Genomic DNA, 20,285 nt, shown 5'->3' with positions numbered 1-20,285 from the left:
TCTTATTTTAGGAATATGATATATTTTTTAGGAAAGCTGTCATTAAGAGCACACCACCATATGCAAACCTTAGCAATAAATAAATAAAAATTGTTTAACCAGAACACACTGGGATCTGCATTTGCAAGCGGCGGAACCGAGGTGGACGTTACCACAAAAGCCCAAATGACGCCACACTTCAGCTTTGTACACCAAAACGGGAATTGGAACAATTCTTTTATCCTCCATTACTGGCAGCGATCTATATTAACGCTAAAATTAGTGGCGTGCCCTAATGCTAGTATTTCCTGTCACTGTTTAGGTTCAGAGATGAAGACTGCTATCTAGCGGTTGGGATATGAACTCAAAACGAAACAACTGCCATGAATCCTGTATGATTTTTTTTTTATATATTTTTTTTTTATATCGATATTCCATTTCTGAGAATCGATACAGTATCGCCAAATAAAATATCGTGATACGTGTATCGATATTTTCTTATACCCCTAATTATTTGTGTGTGCTTTTAAACCTTGTCGGTTAAACGTTTCATTCGTGTGCTGTTCTGACATTATTCAGAGCGCTTACACCTGAAGCATGTGTATACTAAAAGGCCAGTCAAACTGCACCTGATTACTTAATTATCTTAGTTAGCGACTGATTGCGCTAAAACTCTCAAAAACACACAAGGTTTACATATACACACAGTTAGTTAACTTGGGTCTAAAATGAAATAAACAGAGAAAAACAGATGTGTGCAGCTCTTAAAGCAACAGTACTAAACCTGCTGCCGATTGTTCTTAAAGGGATAGTTAACCCAAAAATTACAATTGTCATTATTTACTCACTGTCATTTTGTACCAAACCTGTATTCATTTCTTTCTTGTGCTGAACACAAAAGGAGATATTTTGAAGAATGTGGGTAACCAAACAGTTGCTGGTCCCCACTGACTTTGATAGTACGAAAAAGAAATATGGAAGTCACTGTTTGGTTTCCCACATTCTTCAAAATAATTTTTATGTTCAATAGAAGAAACTCATTCAGGTTTAACCCCTTAACTGTCACCCCCCCCCCCCCCCTTTTTGAAAGTGCACTATTTAAAGTTAAATTGTTATAATTCATGAATGCTTTTGAATACAGACCTAAGGTTGGTCTCTTTTTAAAGAAGACAATCAGAAGATTATTGCAGAAGTGAAATCATTTAAAAAAATTAAAGTAAAAAAGTTATAAGAGTTTAAATTTACTGTAAATAAAATGTACGGTACAATTATTATTGTATATTATATCAAATAAATATTTTACACAGTATGTTTTAATCCAAATTTGGCATAAAATTAAAGCCATATGTGTAAATAAATTGTGTTCCAAATTTGAAGTTGATCTAAAAATTGAGGTTACTATGCAATTTTGTTTAGGCGTTATACCACAAACAGCCACCGGGTGCCATTCAAACCCCACTGAATCTTTTTTTATGCACTTTTCAGTCACAAATGTATCAATTTCTCTCTCACTATTACTCCTATCACAAAATAATATGGACTCTTGAGACTCAGACCTTTGCGATGATATGTATTTTGTCAAGATTATAAAATTTTGATTCTATAAGACCGTAATACATTTGGAATATGACACCTCCCTCTAAGGGGGAGGAGCCTGCTAAAATATTTTAAAGTACCATGTCTATGGTAATGCAATATCCTGTTTCAAAACGGTTTTCACAGGATGAATTTTGAGACTTTAAGCTTTCAAATGATATATAATATGATGATTACTAAATCATGTGATAGGAAAAAAAGGAAATGAATAGATTTTTGTGTCAAATATCAGAGCTCCTGTTATGGTGTATATGTTTTGAGGTGCGCTCTTGTCATAAATTAATGTATTACTGCTCCTACAAAATTTTTAACAACAAACAGTGGTAAAATCTATATTTAGGAGTCTTGGACCTTTTCAACGATATATAGTTTGTCATGATTAGATTAGGATTTAATGGTAATATATTGAAGTAAAGTTAGGCGTCCCGTATACGGGACGGTGACAGTTAAGGCTAACTACATCAAGGTCAATTGAAGCCCAATAAGTGTGAATGCATTGTTGGAAAAAGCCAAGCTACCATCACATTATCTTGGTCAATTTAAGTAAAAATAAACTAGTGTGATTTCAGTTGGTCTAAAGTCTAAACAATGAGTTATTGTTTTAATCAGGCTGAACTCAAAGTTTTAAAGTCCTTGTAAACATAACATAAGCTAAATGGACTGACTTGGCCACTGCGTCTTGCTGTTTTTGTTTATTAATGTCTTAGTTTAAAGCGATTCTGTTTCATACTAGCATGTCAGATGAGCATTATTAAATGTCTAAAATATATTGCTTAAACAACTGTACAAAACAACAATTGTTTTATTTTCCTTTGATTGGTTTGCTTCTATCAATTTAAAAGTGAAGCATTCCCAGTTACTGGCGTTTGTACCACTGTGTCTCTGTGTGCATACATATACAGAAATCTAGCATCACTCTGTGTACAGGCTGTCACAGGCTGTACGTCCTGTTACCTCTGTAGCTAGTTTTGTATGCTCTGCCCAGCCATCACAGATGTGTGGAAGCACCTTGTGGTTCACTATGTGACCTTGATCAAAACAGTTGTGGTATTGCTCTCTCACACAGAAAGACGCTAATTGTCAGTGATGCAGGCAGAGAGGATTAGTGTAGATTATCCTGCACATTATTGGTAAGTCATTCACTCTGCTCTTATGCAACACAAATGCTTCTCCTCTGTGTGTGTGCTTGTTAAAGACCAGGCTGTATGCGTGCTTCTATATGTATTCAGTGTATGAGTGTTTTGTAGGCCTGTTTTAGATTTGTTTGTTTACACTCAGGTTGGGTTCACACTTGCTGTTTGGGGATCTTTTGTGTGGTCATGTTGGTTTTTGTCAAAACATGAGTGCTGAATACAGTCAAGGAATTGATGTGAGTGGGGGTTGGCCTGTGCTCATGTGTTTTGAGAGATGGGGGTAAGAGATCTGTGTTTTTGAAAGCAGAGTGGAAATACTACGTCAGGATGTCGGGTTGTAAGCCAGTGTGCTGTGAATGTGCGGTTATTGTTACTGGACACTGAAAAAGTAGGGAATGGTGGTATTTCCTGTGGTTTGGGCTGTAGCTTTAAAATCCAGACTGAATGTTAGCATGTCTCAGAGCATTTGTCTTTTAATAATTGTAAGACATTTGTCTTTTAATAATAATAATTAGGGATGCACCAAAATGAAAATGCTTTTTAATAATCTTCTATTTAATAATATAAAATAAGATTTTTTTTTTAAATTTAACTCAATTTTAATGATACTGAATTTGAAAAATACAAGCCAATAACATAACCACACTTTTATTGAAAGTAAAACAATAAAATTGTAAAAAATTAAATTATCAATACTATTTTATTCAGTTCTATGCAACAGAATAAAATTTAACGGATTATTTTTTTTTTAATTTCTTTGTTTATATTTTTAAATTACTCAAACAATGTGTAGTCCTACAAAGCTAGTATTATCAGAGCATGCACATACCATATTTTCGGACGTTTTTTGTGCCAAAATGCCATTTTTGTCTGCTAATATTTCAGTGCATCTCTATGATAATATAATAATAATAAAAAAAAAAGAATTTAAGGAAGAAGTTTCATTTGTAATTGTAAAATTACAAAACTAATATTTATGGCTGCTTTAATTCAGCTTTAAAATGTTTTTAAATATTTTGATGGAAATTCTTGAAACTTATTTTGTTGATAAACTTTTTTTTTTTTTTTTTTCCTGAATAAGTATGGGAAGATGTTTGGTGTATGTTATGTTCCCAAAGGAATGTTAAAGCAACCCAAAGCCAGAGCAGATGCAGAAATGGAGTTTGCATGGTCAGCATTTACTAAGAACCGTGATGCTGCACACCAGCGGATAATGAGCTGCTTGGATGCAAGAACACAGTGCATCGTTTCAGTCTGAGACACTCCGCACATATATTTATTTATAAAATCTAAGCCTTTGCAATTTGATTATCGCACTAAGCCATATTGCAGTTTCAGTTTTATTTCGATTAATCACACAGCCCTAATCAGCATACTGTTTATTGGCCTTTTCCCATTTGGCATCTATTCACAAACTCCTAAATATGAATTATGATGTGGTTTCTCAGCAGTGTTGAAAGGCAGATGGCTGATGACCTGATTTGAAGGTGGATATACGCATTCATTCCTCTGAATGTTATTTTGTGCAGAGCTGTAGGCATTTGACTCGAGTCCAGGGATTAAAGTGATGCGGGAATGTAGACGGCATAGAGAGCTTTAACTGAGTTTTAGGAGGGGGAGGGTGTTTTTATTCACAGCCCGTCGCAGAGGTCAGACAGCTGCCCTGCATGGTGACCCCAAATAACCTACAGGGGCCACTGACTGAAAGAACAATGGAAAGGTCAGATGAGACGGGAAAGAGGGAGGAAAGGAAGAGAGAATAGGGGGTGGTACAGAGGAGAGAACAGAAAGAGGCACTGAAAAAGGGAAATACAGTCTGTCTTCACACACACACACACACACAGGGAAGATCTTTAAAATCAGGCCCACTGTAGGCACAATAACCTCATCTGCTCGCAATCACTGTGTATGTGAGCAGCAGTGATATGAAAAACTTTGTTTATGAGCATGGATGCAGGTGAAGGTGCATTCCCAACAGCTGTCGTATGCCATTTCTCTGCTCAATGAATGTGTGTGTGTGTGAGCACTATAAATACTGCTCCCAGTTGGCTTATTCCACAAAATTCATACACCAAATACTTGCTGATACAAAAGCTTACATCTTGCTAGTTGATCTGAATAAAAGATGAGCTTGCTTGAGGAGTAAAATTACTTTGCTGCTTGCTTTGTTTGGATTGTATCATCCTTGTAAATGGCAAGGATGGAGATTTTTTTTTTAACACCTTTTCCACTGTCATAAATGTGTTAATATACTAACACTCAAAAGTTTTGCATTAGAAATCAATATATTCAGCAAGGATGCATTCATTTGATCAAAAGTAAAGACAAAAGTAGACTTATTTTGAACTTTAGATTCATCGTAGAATCCTGAAAAAATGTAACACAATTTCCACAACAAAATATTAAGGGACTACAACAAGAACAAGATGTTTCTTGAGCACAAAATCAGCATATTAGAATGATTTCTGAAGGATCATGTGACACTGAAGCCTGCAGTAATGGCTGCAAATTGCAATTGTAATAATATTCGACACTATAACTGTTTTTACTTTGATCAAATAAATGCAGCCTTCGTGAGCAAAAGAGACTTCCTTCAAAAACATGAAAAAATATTTTCAAAGCCCAGACTTTTGAAATTAATATTATAGATTTGTAAATGCTGTAAATTTGTTCATTGATAAATAGTACATTAATACAATATTAGCAATGTTCAATCTTTTTTTTTTTTTTTTATAGATGCAGAAAATAAATTGGCTGGAGCAGTTGTGTAGTAAACCTATGCTATATTGAGTGCTTTCATTTAGACAGCTTCAGAAATGATACTATTAGTGATTTTAGTTTTGATCTGAATTTTAACAGCCCTTTTTTCGATCCCGGAACCGGAAGGTCCATTTGAGAAGGAAGAGCAGTGCATCTCAGTATATATTCATGCCGCTAGACATTCCTTTTCCACCAGAGGATGATATACAGCCTGTCTTCAGAGGATAGAAATTAGATTGACAACATTTCTACAGTCTAAATATGGTGCGCTAATTAATTAGGGGTGTGCTCAAAATATCGATTCTTAGATACATACCGATATAATAAAAAAAGATACAGTATCGATATTCTAGCCCTTAGTATCGATACTCCGCCCAGCCATTAGGGGGCGCAGCGGCGCCCGCGAGTTTCAAAAAAACTCATGGAAAATGTTAAAGCAAGATGTAGCATTTAAAGGTGCCATAGAATGAAAAACTGTCTTTACCCTGGCATATTTAAATAATAACAGTTCTGTACATGGAAATGACATACAGTGAGCCTCAAACACCATAGTTTTCTCCTTTATATGTAAATCTCGTGATTAAAAAAGACCACTGAAAAACAGGCGAATCAGATCATAACACCGACTGTGACGCAACAGTCGGGATCACTACGCCCCCAACATTTGCATAAACCCGCCCTTGTTCTAAGCCGGCCGAACCATCAGAAGCTCTGCAGGTATTGTAAATAAACAAGCGCGGACAACAGCGAAAATAACAAAATAAATGTTATGTTCCAGGCCGTGCAGGGGGTGTGAAGTGCAGGGATGGGTTGGTGTCTGTATTCAGAAAGGCACAGAAAGCAAATAACGCGAGCCACTAAAGGGACATGGTTAGCTCCTTGCTAGCGGTAGCCTGTTACAGTACATACGATTTCACTCTCAGTAAGGAGAGATTAGGATGATGGCGAATGACTTACAGATCCTGAGCACCACTGACAAGCATCTGATCTTGTGAAATGTGTGGTAAGTACTGTTGCTCCATAATGTAAACATAGTTTGTGTGACCGCGTCTCTTGAAAGTGAACTATAACGCGATCGATGGATCGTTCAAAAGCAGTTTCAATGCCTCGCATATTAATAACGGCTCCCTGATGCCTGCGTTTTATATACAGTATAATTACCCGACGATATAACTGCGAGAGAAAGTATTTAAATATATATTTTCCTCCCTGTGCTTCCTTCTTGCTGATGAGCCGTACTGTGAAACAGCCAATCAGAGCAGAGCTCATTATTATTCATGACCCTGCCAAATAAGCCAATAACAGACCGTTTCATTCTAGGGAGAAATCCTAGGGTTGTAAATGGACATGTAAAATCGTTTCTGGAGATTTTTTGCCCTTACCTAAGCCACATACCTTCTGTGTAGATATCAGAGAACAATTTAAAATACTGTAATACTAATGCATTCTATGGCACCTTTAAGTGATTTCATAGTGAAATATGTTATGGCAGTACATGGTGTCACAAAAAAGAATTATAAGAAGATTTAATAAGAAGTTAAGAATAATAAGAAGAAGATTTTGTGCTTGTGTGAGCTCAGACTGTACCCTTGGAAAGTTAAATGTTGACTTGTGGTAATTTCCAGATTAATACAATTTGTGTACAATTAATCAGAGCACTTAAAGTTGCAAATATTTAAGCAAAATGCACTTTGTTATAATGCACTTTTGTCTTCATTAAATTGAAGAAAAATGCAGAGTTCTGTTTGTTGAGTAAATGTGTTCAGCATTAACTAATTGGCTCTGGCCCATGTATTTTTATTGAATCGTATCGAATCGTGTCACATTGTATCAAATCGTAGACAGCTCTGTATCGAGGTACGTATCGAATCGTGACCTGTGTATCGAGGTATGTATCGTATCGCCAGGTTCTCCAAGGTATACAGCCCTATAATTAATACATAACATGCTTCACAGAGAGTGTCAGATTCAAACTAAAACCCAGGCTGAACATTCGAGCTTAAATGCTGAAGGTGGGAAATTAGAGGTGATAATGACATTTTGTGCTGTGGGATTATGGGAGATGTTGTGGCGTAGATGTCGATGATGCAGATGGATGGAACGCAGAATCGGCCGCCCCACCTCATGCTGTCTCTGACATTACTGGGCCAGCAGGAGGGACCTGATCGCAGCTCATCAGCTAATGCCTTTCTTCCAGCACTAACGCAAACTGCCAGGCCTCTCATTTATTACATCCATCATGACAGACAGAAGAACTCGGCTCAGCTTTTGTGAGCGTCAATAAAAGATGTCAACACACAAAATGTGTGAGATAGAAATACACAGTTGTTAATGGTAAGGCAGTTAGCGCTGGTTCTTTCCAGTTCTTTCAAGCTGCCCATGTGTGTTTATCAGCAGAATGAGAGGCGGAAAAAGCTAGGAAGAGAGATGTAACGCAAGAGCGAGGTGGAGAGAAAAAAGGGAGAGAGAGATCATACAAAAGCCAGCCACTCCTAGAAAGGGAGAAAAAAGAGTTGGGAATGAGTGAGCACTGTGATTGAAAGAGAGAGAATGAGAGAAAAGAGAGGGAGCAAGGGGTAAGTGAGTTCATTCGTGCTGTTGGCAGGCAGCCATGAGCTTGCCTGTGGGTGTCTGTATCCGTGCCAGGGCATGTGTTTCCCCTTCTGTCTGAGGGCCTTCTCTCTCTCTCATAGAGCGATATCTCCTTTTTTCTTTCTCATTTCACTCTCACAAGTCTTTCACTGTTCCTACTTTCCTTTCTCTCTTCCTCTTTTCTTATCATCTTTTACTTTCTCACCCAGTCTCTCTTTATGTCTGTCATAGCAGTTGTGGATTTTCGTTCACAAAGCTTGACGATGCCAGAAAACAGTGGTAAGTGTGTTTCCAGATTTCCACAGTTCATACTGTGCCAGTAGATCAGCCAAACCGGACACGTGTGCGTCATACCCAATGTCTTCCTTTTGAAATAAATCTTCATTCTCTGGGAGTCATCTTTGTGTAATGATTGTGAAGCCTGTCATTTGGCATGTGATTTATACCCAAAATGCAAAGGCTAATTGTAATAACCACTTGATTTTATTGAACGTTCATTCTGATGTATGAGAGTTTGCATTTCATGTAGTGGCCAGCTAAATACTGTAAACTACTATCCACAGGAATCTGTGGTAGTTATACAGAAGCTCCTTCACCTGGAGAAGTCCTAACTGCAAAGGGCAATGGCAAAAAAAAAAAAAAAAAGTTTAGAAGAATACAAGTGTGAAACTACAAGCTTCACAGTTCTAAAATGATCGAAAGTGACAGTTGTCATTTATACATTTACCAAAGATTTCTACTTCAAATAAACCCTGTTCTTTTGAAAGTTTTATTTAAAGCAAAAACAAGGAACAGACATCAGACTTGTGTTTTCTGTGATTGATTTGATCCTGCATGTGTGTTCATGTGTATGTGAGAGTCTACAAAATGCCTTCAGGATGACAAAGACTTTCTGTTCCTCCTCAGAGCTCCAAACATTCTTGCACTATTGAATCTCCTCCCCCAGCACAGTAAAACACTCTGCTCTCTCCGTGTAAATCATTCAGTGACAGACAGGAAGGGAGAAGGACGGTAGCGTGCCCCTCTTTTTGTTGTAGAAGAGCTACAGGGCTTTAGAGCAGAGGACCTGACTCCTTGTTTTAATGTCAAAGTATTTGACAACACTCAGTGACCTTGGTTTAAATAATGTACACACACAGCTGTTCATCTATAGAGACAGACTTCTCTCACATGGTAATTTTTGTGTGTCTCTGAGACCGAAGCTGTGGGCCCACTTGAGATGGCAGTGATTTGTATGTCTGTATTGAGCAGGAGGGCTAGTGACACACAGCAGCCACAGGGGGAAAAGCACATTCAGAGAAGCATGTCTGTTTGCATTTGTGTTTATTAGTGTGATAGTGCTACTTCCCATTCAGGTGTTTCCCCTATAAATTTTTCCAGCAGCGGTGCTGTTACGTGCCGGAAGTTGTTACCAAGCCGCTCGCGGGGGGTCCGAGGGCATGCACCCCCGGAAGATTTTTTATTTTTTTTTAATAACCCCTTAAACCATGACTTCTGGCAAGTTTTGTGGATAGAAATGCACATTTTGAGACATACAAACTTGACATACCATCAACAGAAGGCATGATTATTGCAGCACGTACCTTGAACTGGTCACAAACAAGATTAGGACAGGATTATTCATGTTTTTCTTTTGTGTTAATTTTCAGCTGTAAGGTAGAAATAAATAGTGGAAAAATGAAACGGCACAACCCAGAAAAAGATTATTTACAATTTATTGAAAATTTTATCCTAATGGCAAGGGCCACACCCAATCTGTGAGCACTTAATTTTTCTGGGCTTTTCATAGAAGACTCATGTCATGTAGGGTGTCATATCAGGTGAGTTTTTATTGATCGGATGTTGGGTTATTTTTTAGTTGGTGCTCTCAACACCTGGTGCTTTGCTCTTTCTGTCTCCAGTTGATGGTGTGGTGGAAACCACCACCTCTGACTGACACTATCAAAACTTTTACAACTGCAGTTCTTTCTTGGCTTTCCAGTCTCTCTTGTCTTGACTGTTCAGTGATGCTTTGAGAACCCAAAGAAGTGGGGTGGATTAAATGCATTTTAACATAAGGTAAATGTGAAGTATGGCAAAGTACTTTTATTCTGCAGTTTCATTCTAGTTCTGCTGACATTTTATATCATTTTAAATATCGATATTTTAATTAATATATAATAAGGTGCTCTAAATAGATTTCCCTGTTCACAGCGTCTAAAAATGCGTGGAAATCGCGGCCGCGTCATTTCCAGCTTCTATCCAAACGCGCTATGAGCAACCATGGTCCGCGTTCCCTAGGAAGCACGAGGAACCAAAGGATAAACAGATTTCCAGCCACTGTACTAGCTTTACTGCTATATATATGTTTATGTAGATGAAAACTAGCTGCCCCAGAACAGCTATCAGCGTGGACCATAGGCACCAATCACGTTATTGCAGCGTTCATATTCAGTCCGTGAGTAGCCTCTCCGCTCGGATCGCAGGTGCGAGAGAGCGCGCCGCCGGTGCGTCTAGTTTTATGTGAACAACACTGGATGCTCTCCCTCTCTCTCAGATATTACAAGTGTGCGTTTGTTTATACACAGAGAAAAAGAAAAGTGTAAGCTTTTAAAAAGTCCAAGAATAAAATGATTAATTTAGCCTACTCAACATGTTAAAATTGATTTACAGAACTTTTTTTCTTTTTTCTGTTTTCTAACAGTTTGGACTTGAATAAGGAAAGAAAACTTGCACTTAACCTTTTCACAGGCATTTTGTGTAGAGATATCATGATGTATCCTTAGGATTTTCTAGAAATATATCGATTATCGTAGAATCGTGATATTATCGTTATCTTGAGCCATGTATCGTGATTATATCGTATCGTGAGCTACTCTGCGATTCCCACCTCTAGTATTTACCTTGGCATAGTTGAATAATAGTTCTGTACATGGAAATGACATACCGCGAGCCTCAAACACCATTGTTTCCTCCTTATGTAAACCTCCTGAATAAAAAAGACCACTGAAAAACAGGCGAATCAGAACATAACACCGACTGTTACGTAACAGTCGGGATCACTAATAGTTACGCCCCCAACATTTGTGTATACCCGCCCATGTTCTAGGCCAGCTGCCAGCCGTGAAGAAGCAAGCGAGGACAACAGCGAAAATGGCAAATCATGGAAATAAATGTTATGTTCCAGGCTGTGCAGGGGATGTGCAGTGCAGGGATGGGTTGGTGTCTTTATTCAGAGAGGCATGGAAAGCAAATAACACGTTCTAATAAAATAACGCGAGCCGCTAAAGGGACATGGTTAGCTCGTTGCTAGCTGTAGCCTGTTACAGTACATAAGATTTTAATAAATGAAGCCAATAACAGACCGTTTCATTCTGGGGAGAAATCCTAGGGTTGTAAATGGACATGTAAAACTGTTTCTGGAGAATTTTTGCCCATACCTAAGCCACATACTTTCTATTTAGATATCAGAGAAAAATTTAAAATATTGTATCAATGCATTCTATGGCACCTTTATTTAAGTAGATATGAGCTGTACTTGCATGCCTATGGTCTACATAGAGCTGTTACCATGATAGTTGCTGAGTGAACAGACTTGCCTTAAAGAAACTTTCCACATTAACTTTGTTTAGCCATACTGCGTGTTTTTGCTGTACCTGTGAAATAGAGAGTATCATCGTGCAGCAGAGCACACCAGCTGCCATAATGAGCATAGAAAGAGAGAGAGCGAAGAAGAGGAGGATATAGAGCGGGATACAGAGTGATCCATTCATTCACACAGTGTGCGGACATGTATCCGGCCAGCAGCAGGTGGTGGCTAGGACTTATCTCTTGGTCGCTTTCTCTCTCACTTGTCATCAAACTCATAGTTGCTTATCCTGGCTTTCCGAAGTTTGGTGCACACTGTATGATTTTGTCCACAATTTTGTTAGACTCCATATTTTATAAACACATTTTATTGGATTGTACTGTTTTTAATGTAAATAGACAATGGTTTTATTCAGAAGTGTGTCGAACTGATTTATTTAAAAATGTATCTCCAGAATGTATTTTAGAACTTTTAGAACCTATTTTAGAACCCTTTGTTAATTGTATACCTTTTAGAATTTATTCAGAGATCGCCATGAAAATAGCCTTTATGCTGGCATGTCATCAAAAAGTGAATAAATAAATAAATAAATAAATAAATAAATAAATAAATAGATTCCACAGATTGATTGTTAACAAATATTTATTATTAACAATTAATCAGCAATGTTTTCTCTCTTGTTCCTTTCAGGTCGGTGACTGCCAGGACTCAACGCCCCATGATGCACAGCGTTTGTGACAAGACCACACCCACTTTCAGTGTGTAGAGGAAGTTGCATCATCAGCATGTCCTCGCACCCTCAGTCAGTGCCTCAGGGTCGGAGGGCTCTGGACGCTCGTCACCTTCCTAATCCTGCCACCCTTCCTCTGCAGCTGAGAGCCCATACGGTACGGTACTGCACTGACTATAATACAAAATCTTTCCAAAAATGCATTTTATTTATCATTAATCTGCAACTTTGGACTTCCTGACCTGTGAGCTAAGAATAAAAGTTACAATGTATGTTGCAATAATCTGTATCTTCTATTATACACCTTATCAAACATGCACACACTATTGTGATGCACATATAGATCTGATCATTGACCAGAAATTAGTAACAAAGGACTATCTTGCGTTACTGAAGATTATCACGTAAGATTTGACCCTCAGCCATCATCTTTATCCAGCAGAGATTACTGTCTGGACTTATTAACCACACAGAAAATCTAAATCAGTGGCACTCAAGCCTAGCCAGCTCAGAAGCCAAGTGGAACAACACTGCATCCTCCAAACCTTTGTTCATGTTGGAATATGTCCTTTGTCTGACACAAAGCAGATGTTCATGTTTTCCTGTACCATTTGATGCCAAAAATTTGGTAATCCTTAATATTGGTGTTAAAAGAATTTAGCCTAAACTGGCAATATAACTAGTAACTGTGTAACACTTCAAAGTTGAAACTCTTGATCAAAGTTCATTTTCGTGGATGGATTACTTTCCAGAGTAGGTGCATGACTGATGACGTGAACAGTTTCGTGCAAAAAGTAAGACTTTAAGCTGCAACTAAAGGGCTGTATAATATCTGAAAGTTTTGGTTTGAGTACCAAAGATTTAGGCTAATTGATCTCAGCATTAGCACTGATCTGGGATCTTTTTCTGGTTTTCATGTCATTAAAAGCATGATTAAATCTGGAAACATCTGCATTTTATCTGGGATAGTATAATTTATCTTATATTTCAGTAGTCACATTCTTGATACAATTTCATTATGTGAGTATGTGAAATGTCATGCGTTTATTTCAGGATGTTGGTGGATTAGTGGACTACCATCCTCACGCTCGGGACTATGGTTCCCATCTGCCCCATGGATCCCTGACTCAGCTTCACCGCCGCAGACCATCCCTTCTGTCTGAATTTCAGCCAGGCAGTGAAAGGTACAAAACATGGACATGAACAGACAATATATTGTGGCTGCCAGAGCTGGCTTGCACTGAAATCTTGGCTATTCAATCCTGTCCATTTATGTCCTTCAGGCTAGTTTCCCATTTTGCCCACAATCTATTGTTGAGCCTTTCAAAATTGTGTCAGAAGGCTGTGACAGCAATGGCCAACACTGAAGGAAACTATCACTCTCATTCAAAATACTGCTTTAGGGAAGCATTTATTAGGCCTGGACATAAAGTCCTGTTCTGTCACAGTCCTTGTCAGTTTTACTCTGCTTACTTGACTGCTGCTTTTATGTAATGCTTATGCAATGATGCTCTAGAATGTCACTTTCAATATGAGAGGATAAATTTCCTTCCAGCCTTATCTGAAGTGGTACTCCAGTGGGAATTTGTGTCGTTCTTCATTGTTTGCACAGGTATGAAAATTTTGGCCGATATGATAATTCTTTATAATGTATAACCAATAGGGATGTGCGCGAGTACTCGATTAATCGATTATTCGAACGCATCAGCGACGATAGAGCATGAAAACGATGATCAATTGGCTCTAAAAATGCATTTTTTTTTTATTATTGAACTACTTTCATTCTTTCTGATTGGTTATGCTGGTATTTGGGCGGTAGTCTGATATTTGATTGGTTATGGCTGCGAGAAGTTGTGGTCTAGAGACAAGACCGGAGCACAGAGCGAATATGGCTTCTAAAGCGCGCAGCGATGTCTGGCAACACTTTGAAAAACTTGACGTTAAAACAGTCAAATGCAGCGCCACACTCGTCTATAACTCCACAACGAGTTCGATGCGTAACCATCATGCACATAAACACAAAAAAGCAGATGCTTTTGATGCCGATGCCACTACCAGCAGTCAGACGAGCATAAGAGATTTCACCATCAGACAGAAATGCGACACAGGCAGGGCAGAGAAGATGACGCAGCTAATAGCAGAAATGACAGCAGAAGACTTGCTGCCTATTAGTTTTGTTGAAGGTGAAGGTTTTAAACGTTTAATGAATTACGTTGAGCCCCACTATACTGTCCCATCGTGCAAAACGGTCACTGCAAGGATTGATGCTCTATACGAAAAACGCGCTTGTTCACAAAAAATTTTATTTAATTAATTTCTGAATCCTGTCATAGTTTTATCAACAACATTAACAATGCCCCGCCCCTTGCTTAAGCTCCTCCCCCGATTAATCGAGTACTCGCTTCTCAAACCTGTGGATTACTCGAAATGAAATATGATCAGAAATGCCCATCCCTAATAACCAATATGTTGGCTGATAAATCTAAATCCTAATTTTTATATAATTTTTGAGAGCCTGATTACAAAAAAATCTCATTAAAAGCCATGTCCGAAACAGTTTCTAAATAAATCAAATATATAGTACAGCAGCGTAGTTTGCACCAGTGTAAGCTTTAAAGGACCCCAACTATGGGTTATGAAAGGTTCATATTTTTGTTTTGGGAGTCCCCAACAACAACACTTTCATTGTCTAATAATATGCATTTATTTTTACCTTATTTGCTCATTTGACTCCCAAATGATTCGCTCAACGATCATTGCATGACGCTAATCTGCGTTGATTGGTCCGATTGGTCCATTTCATTTTCAATCCATCATGCTTGTAATGCCTGATAAAGCAGCATTTGTGAGGGCAGTGCTGCTTTGTGTACAATTACTGGGAAATGGCTATTTTTACTGCTCCAAAAGCAGCACCTAGTGGCAAAGAATGAATTTGCATTTTCATTCAGACCAATGCGAAAATCAAGTTTTCCCAGGTCTGCATGTATAACAAGTGGGTGGGCAATATGCTAATTTTTCATGTTGACTCAACATGAAATGTCTTGGGATTAGTTTTAAAAATGACTTGTTTAAATGAATCAGTCAACTTTTTTTCTTTTTTTTGAGACACAATAACTTTGTACACGGTGCACTTTCCGATTTAAAACTTTTAATTTTGAATTCAGTTTTCAACAGTTAAAACAGTATTACACTCCGCATGATTTTATTTTCAAAAATCCGTAATAGGGTCACTTTAAAACTAATTTTTGTACTCCTACTCCTAATTTTATACTCCAACCAACTTTCTTTTATCCCCCCCCAAAAAATGCCTTACAAATAAATAAAACAATGTGTAATTAATGCAAACAAGTCATTGGACAACATTACTTGTGTAAATAATCAAATGGCATGTGCCATGGATAAAACGGAATGGCCTCCGTACTGACAATAATGAAATTATTTTAATTAAAACATATTGTTGATGAAAATAATAAGATAAAAATAAAAGTGGTGGTTATTATGGAAAATAAGTATCTTAAATTAATAACACTGTTTAAATAGCAGCATTACTGTTTTAGCTGCGTGCTCTGTAGCTGAGGAGCTGAATGAGCACCAGTAAACTGAAGCCATTTGTTAGCGTTTTAATTGGCTATATGAGAATCAGATATTTCTACAACATCGCATGCGATTCTCATGCGCATCTCGTCAGTAAAGCCGGTTCCATGATTGGCGGTAAATCTCCGTCACCCGCTTTCAAATGGAGCGGCAGTTAATACACAGAGCCGTAGTTCACTGACAAGCTACGTGATATCGTGTTCATAATCGAATGCGATTCATCTGATATTATGAACGTGATATAGTCTAGCTTGTCAGTGAACTACGGCTTAATACACACACACTGATACACTGCCGATTTGTTTTTTTTCCCACTTATGAAAGATTGGAGAGATCTGTAATTATCATCGTAGGTACACCTCAACTGTGAGAGACAGAATATATAAAAAAATCCAGAATCACATTGTATGATTTTTGAATAATTAATTTCCATTTTATTGCATGAAATAAGTATTTGATACAATAGAAAAATAGTACTTAATATTTGGTACAGAAAACTTTGTTTACAATTACAGAGGTCAGACGTTTCTGTAGTTCTTGACCAGGTTTGCACACACTGCAGCAGGGATTTTGGCCCACTCCTCCATACAGTTCTTCTCTAGATCTTTGAGGTGTTGGGGCTGTCGCTGGGCAACACGGAGTTTCAGCTCCCTCCATAGATTTTCTATTGGGTTCAGGTCTGGAGACTGGCTAGGCCACTCCAGGACCTTGAAATGCTTCTTACGGAGCCACTCCTTTGTTGCACTTGCTGTGTGTTTGGGGTCATTGTCATGCTGGAAGACCCAGCCACGATCCATATTCAATGATCTTACTGAGGGAAGGAGGTTGTTGCCCAAAATCTCACGATACATGGCCCCATCCATCCTCCCCTCAATACAGTGCAGTCGTCCTGCCCCCTTTGCAGAAAAGCACCCTCAAAGCATGATGTTTCCACCCCCATGCTTCACGGTTGGGATGGTGCTCTTGGGATTGTACTCATCCTTCTTCCTCCAAACACGGCAAGTGGAGTTTATACCAAAAAGTTATATTTTGGTCTCATCTGACCACATGACCTTCTCCCATGCCTCCTCTGGATCATCCAGATGATCTTTGACAAACTTCAGACGGGCCTGGACATGTGCTGGTTTGAGCAGGGGGACCTTTTAATCTCAGAATGCAGGATTTTAATCCATGACTGTGTAGAGTGTTACTAATGGTAACCGTTGAGACTGTGGTCCCAGCTCTCTTCAGGTCATTGACCAGGTCCTCCCGTGTAGTTCTAGGCTGATCCCTCACCTTCCTCAGGATCATTGATACTCCACGAGGTGAGATCTTGCATGGAGCCCCAGTCCGAGGGAGATTGACAGTCATCTCGAATTTCTTCCATTTTCTAATAATTCCGCCAACAGTTGTTGCCTTCTCACCAAGATGTTTGCCTATTGTCCTGTAGCACATCCCAGCCTTGTGCAGGTCTACAATTTTGTCCCTAGTGTCCTTAGACAGCTCTTTGGTCTTGCCCATAGTGGAGAGTTTGGAGTCTGATTTGATTGAGAGTGTGAACAGGTGTCTTTTATACAGGTAACAAGTTCAAACTGGTGCAATTAATACAGGTAATGAGTGGAGGATAGGAGGGCTTCTTAAAGACAAGCTAACAGGTCTATATATATATATACACACACACTAATTGCAAAAACTGAATAATCAAAGTCTACTGCTTAATCAGTGAAATAATCGTTCTAATAATCGTTAGATTAATCATTTATCAAAATAATCGTTGCAGCCCTACTCGGATGTACATCACAATACGGAAGAAAAGATCTGTTGCTACTTCCAAGTGTACAAATAAATCCAAGTATACAAATCATTTTGATTGACTTTGGATATGTCATAACTTTAATCCGTTAGCAAGAGTATTTGTTTAGGAGATTTCAACAACTTCCTCTTCATTTACCTTTGTGTTCCATAATCCAATATGTGATTCTCTCATCCATTCCATTGTTGCTTTAATGCATTGATGCTTGTATGTTTGTATGTGTGTGCACACTAGGTTAAAAATATCATGTTTTTCCTTTTCTCCATGCTGTGATTCTTTTTGCCATATAAGAAGCACAGTGTTGAATATGTGCGTGGGTGTATTGGGAATGGCTCAGTCTGAATGCTGAATGTGGTGTGTGTGTGTGTGAGCTGAGGTGTATAATCAGAGCCTGGTACAGTAGAGCTGGCTGTTCTCACAGGAGATGGACTAACACCCCTTGAGATACTGAGAGCTGCTGGTAGGATGGATTAACTTGAATACTAAAGTGTTTGTGTGTGGTTAAGGTGTGTATGTGTGCTCTTCCACATCCTTTCCTTCCCCACTGTGGAACTGTCATCTTGCTTTTTTGATGGGCATCCAAGTAAGATGAAAAACCACTAGAGCTATTATAATTTCCTCACATACATAATCAAATGTTCTGCAATTGAAAATGCAGCCCTACTTCTTAAAATTCAAAGAATCAAATGCACCTGAGCCAGTTGAAGTCTGTAGTTTTGTGTTTTGGTCTAGTGCTGGCTGTGTAAATTATGGTCTGTTTTTGGTCTTTTAAAGACACAAGCCATTTGTGTTGTTTTGTGATGACCTAAATGATAGGGGTTGAAAAGATGTATTGTGGTCTTATCACCTTTTATCCTCTACAGAAAGAGAGAGATAATAAGGGATAGAGGGAGATTAAAGCAAGATGGATGGAAAGGAAGAGGGTTGGTAATTGTGCGAGTGAAAGACTGATGGTGAGATGGAATGATGGCAGAAGAGGAGAGACGGAGAGCAATACAGCAGTACTGAAGCAAAGTTCCTCTACAATAGCTCAGACATTCAGCACGCATGATCTGTCCTCAATTCAGAATGAGGTCAGGGGCCAGTTAAACCTCTCTCTGTTGCTCTCTGTGTGTGTCTCTCTCTCGTTGTGTGTGTGACTCTGTGTATGACAAATCCTGCCTGCAGATTAGATTATTTTGCCCACTCACAGAAGGAGAGTGAGCATGGATGAAAGCTGCAGTGTGATGTGATTATGTAAGTGCCAAGTGCCTATTGAAATTGGGGGATTTTGGTTAAAGTGTGTGTTTTCAAGCATTTCGGTATGTTATCACAATGTGTTTTGCAAATGTACATGTTACCTTTGCTGTGGTTTAGATTAGTTCCTCCAGTGAACACGTCAGTGCAAAGTAGGGGTGTGCTATATTATTATTCCTCTTGTGTGCCTGCTTCAGTCATTTCATGTGACATTAAATTGGATCTGTTCTTTCAATAAATCAGCATTCTAAAATTCTGTAGTTTGGCAGCTAAAACATTTGTCTCTTAAATATTTTGTTTTAGGATTGTGTTGTTCTCAAATACTTAGTTGCAGTCACATTAGTGAAATTTTGTGGGGAAAAGGTCCATTGTCATGAATCACCACTCACGGAGAAGTCACTTTCAAACCAAGCAGCATTCTGTTGAATCCATGTGACCAACCCATTTCAGAATCTCTTAAAAATGACTGGATTTTGTGAAAATTCTCTGAACAATGATGAACGTGACCGCACCTTTGGCCTAATGAATAGGCCTGGCACGATAATAAATGTTACTACTGTCACTAACAATTATTTTGGTAATCAAGTAATCAGTCAATTATTCTGACAATTAATCAAGTAATTATATAATTATAATGAATTTTTTTGTGGTAATAGAGCTATGCGAAGAATAGCCTTTTAAATTACTTTAAATAGGCTACATATATAATAGGAATGAGGCACTTAATCCAATTAATCTTTAAAGGGGTCATATGATGCTTTTTTAAAGATCATTATTTTGTGTATTTGGTGTAACAGAATATGTTGACACGATTTAATGTACAAAAAACACATTATTTTTAAAATACTGTACATTATTGTAAGTCCTCTATGCCCCGCCTCTCTCAAATGCTTCGTTTTCTATAAAGTCCCTCCTTCTGACAAGCACAGTCTGATTGGCCAACTGGCACAGTGCATTGTGATTGGCCGAACACCACAAGCACGAGTCGTTAATGTAAAGCTCCTTTCCATAATTGAGAGCTTTAGCTTTCAAAATGAATATAAAGACAGTTAATAATGTCCTTAGTTTTACCATCGGTTCAAGCCCGAGAGGGGAACAGAGTCGCGTGACAGACACATGACTGAGCATTTGTGTGCGATTGTATAGTAAGTAACATTGTCTGATGGCTTTTCCTCTCCTTGCGTCAAATGCTTTGAAGGCGTCTTTTGTCTGTGGCATTCACATATCATGCTACATTTCCTGCTCTCTGATCCATTGTCTGTGTGGTGTGGATTGGCTCACATGCATGTACGTCAGCATTTGTTT

The 20,285-nt window shown here is 38.4% G+C and overlaps 1 protein-coding gene across 2 annotated transcripts in view; it reads left to right on the top strand.

The window, feature by feature from the left end:
- The window catches only part of ncor2 (nuclear receptor corepressor 2), a 108,412-nt gene that overhangs the window by 20,603 nt on the left and 67,524 nt on the right, over positions 1-20,285 (top strand). For both annotated transcript variants that reach the window (XM_079381864.1, XM_079381863.1), the window contains exons 2-3: positions 12,319-12,515; positions 13,412-13,542. In XM_079381864.1, coding sequence (XP_079237990.1) covers positions 12,414-12,515; positions 13,412-13,542 — 233 coding nt within the window. In that variant the 5' untranslated portion in view covers positions 12,319-12,413. The remainder of the gene's footprint in view (positions 1-12,318; positions 12,516-13,411; positions 13,543-20,285) is intronic.

This window comes from Barbus barbus, assembly GCF_936440315.1.
Source record: "Barbus barbus genome assembly, chromosome: 28".
NCBI classification, from domain to species: Eukaryota; Metazoa; Chordata; class Actinopteri; order Cypriniformes; family Cyprinidae; genus Barbus; species Barbus barbus.
The sequence above is the reverse complement of the archived record's forward strand: the minus strand, read 5'-3'. Positions and strand labels throughout refer to the sequence as shown.